This window comes from Leptopilina heterotoma, unplaced genomic scaffold, assembly GCF_015476425.1.
Source record: "Leptopilina heterotoma isolate Lh14 unplaced genomic scaffold, ASM1547642v1 Lhet_45, whole genome shotgun sequence".
NCBI lineage: Eukaryota > Metazoa > Arthropoda > Insecta > Hymenoptera > Figitidae > Leptopilina > Leptopilina heterotoma.
The window spans coordinates 3721393-3729646 of NW_025111086.1; the positions used below are offsets into that span (position 1 = coordinate 3721393).

General features: G+C 20.2%; 1 protein-coding gene across 1 annotated transcript; it reads right to left on the reverse strand.

Moving 5' to 3' along the window:
- Positions 1-4913: 4913 nt before the first annotated feature.
- On the reverse strand, positions 4914-5841 carry LOC122507132 (mediator of RNA polymerase II transcription subunit 9-like). Its single transcript, XM_043619693.1, has 2 exons — positions 5618-5841; positions 4914-5316 (listed from the first exon to the last, which is right to left on the reverse strand). The coding sequence occupies exon 2, from the start codon at positions 5301-5303 to the stop codon at positions 4947-4949; it is 357 nt and encodes a 118-aa protein (XP_043475628.1). The 5' UTR covers positions 5304-5316; positions 5618-5841; the 3' UTR covers positions 4914-4946.
- Between the last annotated feature and the right edge of the window lie 2413 nt (positions 5842-8254).

An 8254-nucleotide genomic window follows, 5' to 3' on the forward strand; every position in this document is an offset into this window, starting at 1 on the left:
TATTAATTTTTTTTTAAATAATTGAAATCCTGTAAAGAATTGTAATATTTATGAAAATAATTGAATTTTTGTAAAGAATTTAATTATTTTTCAAAATAATTGAAACTTGGCAAATCTTATTAACATTTTTGAAAATAATTGAATTCTTTTTACTAAAATTGTGATGAAAATAATTGAATTTGTACAAAGAATTTTATTATTTATGAAAATAATTGAATTCTTGCAACGCATTTTATTGCATTTTTGTTAAATAATTGAATTCATTTAAGAAATTTTATTAAAATAGTAGATTTTGAAAATATTTTAATTTCAGAAAAGAATTTAATTATTTGTGAAATGTAATTGAATTTTTGCAAAAAAATTTTGAAAATAATTTCATTTTTCGAGGAATTAATTTAAAATCGTATTTAAAATAATTGAAATCCTATGAAAAATTGTATTATTTATGAAAATATAATTGAATTCTTAGAGCAAATAATTTTATTACATTTTTTCAAATAATTGGAAATCATGTGAAAATTCTATTTGTTTTTTTGAGTATCTAATCATTTTTAGTGTGAATCGCAGAATATTCTTCAGGGTCAGGGAAAAATGGAAAATTTTGTTTGGATTTATTTCAAAATGTTGTCAAATGTTTAAAAAAGAAAATTTGCGAACTATGAAAAATAAATATTATTATATTTGTTGTTAAAAATGAAAAAAGAACTAATTCTTTTTTGTCTTTGATTTTTCAGATGGAGTGAAAATTGAAAATCATGTTTGAATCTTGTGTACAGTAATTTTTTGATATTGAAAGATGGAAATTGCGTCGATTCGAGATGATTAGCGATAATCCAATGGAATGAAGCACGTCTTTGGATGTTTCGTGACTGCTGAGGATGGATGCCATGAATTTTCTCATTCTCCTATCTTTGTCTTGCGCCTTTTGGACCATTTGATACGTGAAGGTGTCCCTTTTATGTTGAATCTTTCTTCGCAGTGCAGTCCGATACGGGCACGATTTCATCTAATTGAAGTAACCACAGGGCAACGCTTCGAAAGACACCGACATCATATATACTTCTTCTCTCCATGATAATCCCATCAAATCATCAAATGACTGCCTTCTGTTTCTTCTTTTTCAGCCCCTGCGCATTTCCGTTCGCACGTGCCGCGCTTTGGAAAAGAATTTGCTTTTTTTTTCTTTTTTTTTTTCTTTTTTTCTTCATTCAACCTTAACTTCTCTCTTCTCATCTCTATATACCTATGTAAGGAATCATTATGTCCAGAATCGATCCTCTCAGTTTAATTTCCAACATTTTTTCTCTTTTTTTTCTTTTATTTCGTTTTCTCTTCTCGGGGATCACAGTTAGTCTTCTTATTTGCCTAATCTCTTTTTTTCCTCTTTTCCCCTTTTTTATTCGGTTAAATTAATCAAATTTATTAAAAGACTAAAATTTTGCATTATTCTCCCTTTTTCTTCTTTTCTTTGAAGAAAAAAAACTTGGTAAATTTTTTTCGAACGTATTAGTACAATTTGGTGTAAAAAAATTATTATATCCAGAGTAAATTTTACTACAAGTATTTTAGAAGTAAATTTTTGTAATTTTTATACTGAAATTTTCTTCGGAAACAGTAAAAGTTAGTTTGGAAATAACAATTTTTTTAAGTAAACTAGTAAATGTTACGCGTGGAACATGAATTTTTAAATTATTTCAAATTCAAACATTCAAAAAATTTAATTATTAACTAATTTACAAATTAATTATTCTTGTTTATTAATTTCAAAAATTTTAATAAAATTCTTCACAAGAATTCAATTATTTTCATAAATAATAACATTCTTTGTAAGAATTCAATTATTTTTATACATAGTAAAATTTTTTGCAAAAATTCAATTATTTTTAAACAAAATTTTAATACATTTCACGAACGAATACAATTATTTTCTATAATTTTAATAAATCCTTCGAAACAATTCAATTATTTTTTTAAATAATAAAATCTTTGCAAAAATTCAATTATTTTCAAAAAAAAAAAAAAAATTCACAAAAGAATGCAATTTTATTCTTAATTTTGTTATAAAACCTTTGAAAATTCAATTTATTTTTATACAATTTTAATAACATTTCATAAAGGAACTCAATTTTTTAAAAATCTATATTGATAATCGTTGTATTCCGGTAATCTGTTCGCAGTTGGAAGTTTGTTCTTAATTGCTTTTTTATTTCCTAACTTTTTTAAAAATTTTCTTTTTAAATATTTTCAATTTTAAAATTAATGTATTGCCAATCATTGAATTCTTGCAAAGAATCTTATCAAAAAATTTCAAGAGAATAATAGAATTCCATCCAAGAATTTTTTTATTTATAAAAATAATTGAATTCTCGCGACGAATTTTATTAAAATTTTAAAAAATCCCAATTAAATTCTTTTGAAAATTTTTTTTGAATTTTTTTAAAGTAATGCAGTTTGTTTAATATAATTCTAATTGAAGATTTTGAAAGCAATTGAATTTTATGAAGAAGAATTTTATTAAATTGAGTTAAGAATAATTATTGAATTCCTGAGAAGAATTTTTATTATTTATAAAAATAATTTAATTCTTGCGAAGAATTTTACTATAATATAAAAATAATTCAATTGTTTCGAAGAATTTATTAAAATTTTAGGAAAAATTGAATTGATTTGAAGAATTTTATAGAAATATTTGAAGATAATTAAATTCTTTCTAGAAATTCAATTAAAGTTGATTCGAAAATAATTGAATTTCTGTAAAGAATTTTATTAAAATTAATCATATATATATTCAAAATAATTGTATTCATCAGAAGAATTTTAATATTTTTTCAAAATAATTGAATTCTTTCTATTTTTTTGACGAATAGATTTGAAAAATTGCATTGAAAATAATTTAATTTTCATATAGAATTTTTTTAAATATTTTGAGAATAATCGAATTTTTAGAGAATTTGAAATTCTTGTTGAAATTGAATTTTCTGGAAATTTTTGAAATTAATTAAATTCTTTCATGTACGTTATTTATTTAAATTAGATAAAAAATTAATTTAATTCTTGCAAAGAATTTTATTATTTATAAAAATAGTTGAATTGTTTCGAAGAATTTATTAAAATTTTAGGAAATAATTGAATTTTATAGAAATTTTTGAAAATAATTCAATTCTTTCGTATGTAATTTTACTCCAATTGGAATAAAAATAATTTAATTCCTGCAAAGAGATTTACTATTTATAAAAATAATTGAATTGTTTCGAAGGGTTTATTAAAATTTTAGAAAATAAATGAATTTTATTGTAAAGATTTTACTATTTGAAAAATAATTGAATTGTTTAGGATTTATTATAACTTTAGAAAATAATTGAATTCTTTCGTGAAATTTTGTTAAAAATAATTGAATTTTTGTAAAAAATTTTATTATTTATAAAAATAATGGAATTCTTGCGAAAGAATTCAATAATTATATTAAAATTTTTGAAAATATAAACGATAATAATTAATTTTGTACTTACAATAAGTGAATTTTAAAAATTTTGATTATGAAATTATTTTAAAATTTATATTTGAAAATAAAAAATTTTGTAATTTGCATAACAATAATTTTTTTAATAATAATTTTCGAAAAAATTCAATTATTTTCTGAAATTTTAATAAATCCTTGGAAACAATAATTATAGGTATTTATAAATAGTAAAATTCTCTGCAAAAATTTAATTATTCTCAAAAAAATTTGACGAAAAAATTCAATTTTTTCTTCATTCGTTAAAAAATTTGTCAAAGGAATTAAATTAATTTCTAAAATTTTAATTACATTCAATAATTAAATGTTTAATTTTAATTTTTAACAAACACGATTATTTTAAAAACTTGAAAGAAATTGTTCATAAAATTCAATTATTTTCAAAAAAATTAGCGTTCTAACAAAATTTTGATTTAAAGTTTATAAAAGTTGCAGACTTTTTCTCCTTTCCTATTTTTTATTCCTTTAAATATTAATAAAATTCCTAAAATCATGCATATTCTTCTCTATCCCTTGTTTTTTAAAAAGAAAAACTGCCAAAAATTTGTTTGTGAATAATTCCCAAAAAATGTGAAATACTTTTTCTGTATTTTTCGTCTTTCTTTTCATTCTTGAAACGAATTTTGAAATTTAATTCACAAGCTCAAGCGCCCTCAATTTACTTGAACTCTCATATCAATTCTTCTTCTGGTTTCTTCCCGTTCTCTTCTTCTCAAACGTTGGTAAAGAAGAAATCGACGAGTGATTTTACAAACAAATTTCCATTCTTTTTATAAAATGTAAACGAAATTTGAAAAATTAAAATTGTTAAAACTTCCAGAAAATATTTTTTAAATTGTTTATTTAGAATTTTAAGTGAATTTTTCGCAAAAAAAATCTAGTTTTCATTTTGCTTGCTTTTGAGGTTTAATGTTAATATTAATTTTTTAAAGTCGATTTCAAATTTCTTATTTCTTGAGGTTTATAATTTTTATTAAATTGAAACTGAAAAGAATTTAAATTTCAAAATTTGTCGACTTTTTTTACAAATTTTTCGATTCAAAACTTTTCTTCCTTCTCAGTCGTTAATATAGAAGAGAACTTTTTGTTCAAAGTTTAGTTTACCATTGATGATAAATAATTTTGAGAACAAAAAATTTTAATGGAATATTTTTGAAAGGAGAATTTGAAATACATTAAATTTATTTATTTAGTTATTTATTTATAATATTTTTATTTATTACTTCTCTGAATGGAATATTTTTTAAAGGAATATTTAAAAAAGAACATATTTATTTATTTGTTTATTTATTTATTTATTTATATAAGATATTTGTATTTATTATTTATTTGATAGTTATTAAAATTTTTTGTATAAAATTTTTTTTTTTACTAATTTTTTTTAAGAATTTTTTTTTTGTTAATTTTTTTACTAGAAGTAAAAAAAACTTTACACATTTGTCATATTACGATATTTTGTAATTAATTCTCTCTTCTTAATTAAATTCTGATGTAATTTCTCCAAATTTTTTAATTGTTCCTCTTGACTGAATTCAATTCCTGGTATTTTTTTGATTTTATTTCTGGCTGCATTTAATTTTTTCTGCAATTCTGCCAATTGAGTGTTCACATTTTGAGATTGTTTAATTCTTTGATTCTGATCAGTTGGTTCCTTTTCTAATGTTCTAAGAATTCTGTAGGTGGTGTCAATGAAATCGAAATCCGAATCAGTCAAAAATGATGGTTCACCTGATTTCTCCTCTTTTGGTTCGTTAATTTGAATCGCTTCTTCTTTTTTCAATGCCATTTTAACTTTTTTCCTATAAAAAAGAATATTAGAATATTTAATTATAAATTTAACATTTTTTAAAAATAAAAATGATGAATTTATTATTTAACATTAATATTTATTACTAAATTAATAATAACTTAGTAATGATTATTAATTTTAAATAAATAATTTATTAAGAACTACAAATTTATTACTAATAATTTAATTAATATTTATTACTAAATTATTAATAACTTAGTAATAATTATTAATTTATTATTAATAATTTAGTAATCTTGTAGTCTAGAGACATTTACATTTTTTTCGATTACTATTAAAATTGCACTCACTTGATTTTCTTTCAGTTTTTTGTGACACTTTGTGTAATATTTATCACTTATTATTTATTGTTAATTAATAACGATTAATATTCTTCGTAATATTAATATTTATTATAATGTTAAGTGTAAGTTTTGGTTTTGTATTTGTTTGTAATGTTTCGAAAGTTTCTGAATTTATGACTAAAATTTTCTAACTTGTCATTCACAACAAAACTTCTTGTATACTAAATCCTCAAAATAACCAAAACTGACCTGAACCTTTCTGATATTTACGGACAAAAGGACGATATAGGGAATATGGAGGGGGAAAATTTACTTCCTGAATATTGAGATTAAATTTTTGCCATTTGATTTTTTTTTATTGGGTTTATACACAATTTTTCTCGGTTTTTCATAAATGAACTAAAATTTATTATTATTGGAAAAATATTGTTTTGATTACAAACAATATTTTATTTGTAATTTTTTTACTATTACTCATTGCATATTATTATTAAAAAATTAAAAATTATTAATTGTAGAATAATTCTTAAGAATAACTTTCGAAGTGGAAGCAAAAATTAATTGAGATTTTTCTTTTTTTTCAGAGATGGAGAATAAATTGGTTTATGAAGGTGCAACAGTTGTCTTTCGTTTACGTTTTTTCTTCTGTTCCTCCGCTGCACTATCAAAACTTTCAGCAGCTGCGATGTGAAAATGAACAAATTAATGTTTCGATGAACAAATAATTATGTACTCAAGAAATATTACCGGAATCGAAGTTGCTTGCTCCATTATTTTCTGCGAAGTCTCTCGTCAAGTCGGCAAGTGATGATTCTGTAAATATATTTTCAATTATTTTTTATTTTTAGATATTGTATTTATTTTTGGTATTTCTATCAATATTATTTTTCTATTTTTATTAAATATTACCTATTTTTTTTATTTGTATTAAAGCATTATTTTTGAAAATTTTTTATTAAAAGTTACAAAATTATTTATTTCCAAATAGAAATTTTTAATTTTCATACTCAAAATTTGAAAAATTCACGTACAAAATTAATTAGTATTGTTCATATATTTTCAAAAATTCTAATATAAATCTTCGGAAGAATTCGATTATTTTTATAAATATAGTAAAATTTTTTTAAAAAAATTCAATTATTTTGAACAAAATTTTTACGAAAGAATTTAATTTTTTTTTTCTTAATTCGTTGTAAAATTTTTCAAAAGAATTCAATTATTTTTTAAAATTTTAATAAATCCTTCGAAACAATTCAATTATTTTTATGAATAGTAAAACTCTTTACCGGAATTCAATTATTTTCAATACAATTTTAAAAAAAAACCCCACGAAAGGATTCAATTATTTTTTTAATTTAAAAAAAAATTCTTCACATAAATTCAATTATTTCCAAAATATAAAATTTTAATCAAATTATAATGCAGGAATTCAATTTTTTTCAATACAATTTTAATAAAATTTCACGGAAGAATTCAATTAGTTTTATAAATAGTAAAATTCTTTATAGGAATACAATTATTTTCAAAACAATTTTAATTGAATTCCTCGTCAGAATTCAATTATTTTCATATATTTCCATAAAATTCAATTATTTACAAAAATTTTTAAAAATTCTTCGAAACAATTTAACCATTTTTATAAATACTAAAATTCTTTGCAGGAATTCAATTATTTTCAAAAAAAACCTTAATTGAATTTCTTGAAAAAATTTAATTATTTTCAAATATTTCTATAAAATTCTTCAAAACAATTGAATTATTTCCTAAAATTTTAATAAATTCTTCAAAAAATTTCAATTATTTTTATAAATAGTAAAATTTTTTGCACAAATTTAATTCTTTTCAAAACAATTTTAATAGAATTCCTCGAAAGAATTTAATTATTTTCAAATATTTGCATAAAATTCTTCTTCATAAAATTCAATTGCTTTCAAAAATTTTAATTAAAATTATTAAACAAACTCCATTATTTTAAAAAAATTTAAAGAAATTAATTTAAATTAAATAACTATTATTTAAATATTTAAATGTTGTTATTGTTATATATCTTATATTTAAATGTTATTTAAAAATATTTATTTAAATATTGTAGGTTTATTATTTTAAATTAATTTAATAATAAATACCTTTTAGGTAGTTCCTGATAAGAGACACATCTTCGTTGGAATCAGCATTAGTTGAAGGTGCCTGTATTTAAAAATTTTTATTTTCTTTTTTGGAAAAAAAGAGCCTCATCTTTAAAAGAACGTGAAAATTTGGGAAATGTCAGAGAAACATTTTGCGAAGTAGAATAACGAGAAAAATCTTTCAGTAATTTTGATAAAAATAAATGTTAGGGACTAATAATAATAATAATACCTAATAAATAATAAAATATTGAAATTATAAAATGATAAAATAATAAAATAATGAAAGAATAAAATTATAAAATGCTAAAATAATAAAATAAACAAATAATAAATCCATTAATAATGGAAATTATCTAAAAAAAATTTTAATTGAATAATATTTATCAAATAAATAATTTCTTTTTTATTAAACTCACGGCCCATATTGCGGCAATCATTGAAAAGACAGTAAACAACAGAAATAGTTTCATTTTTTTTTTTTTTTGACTCTTCACTTTTTGACAGTTGTCTAATA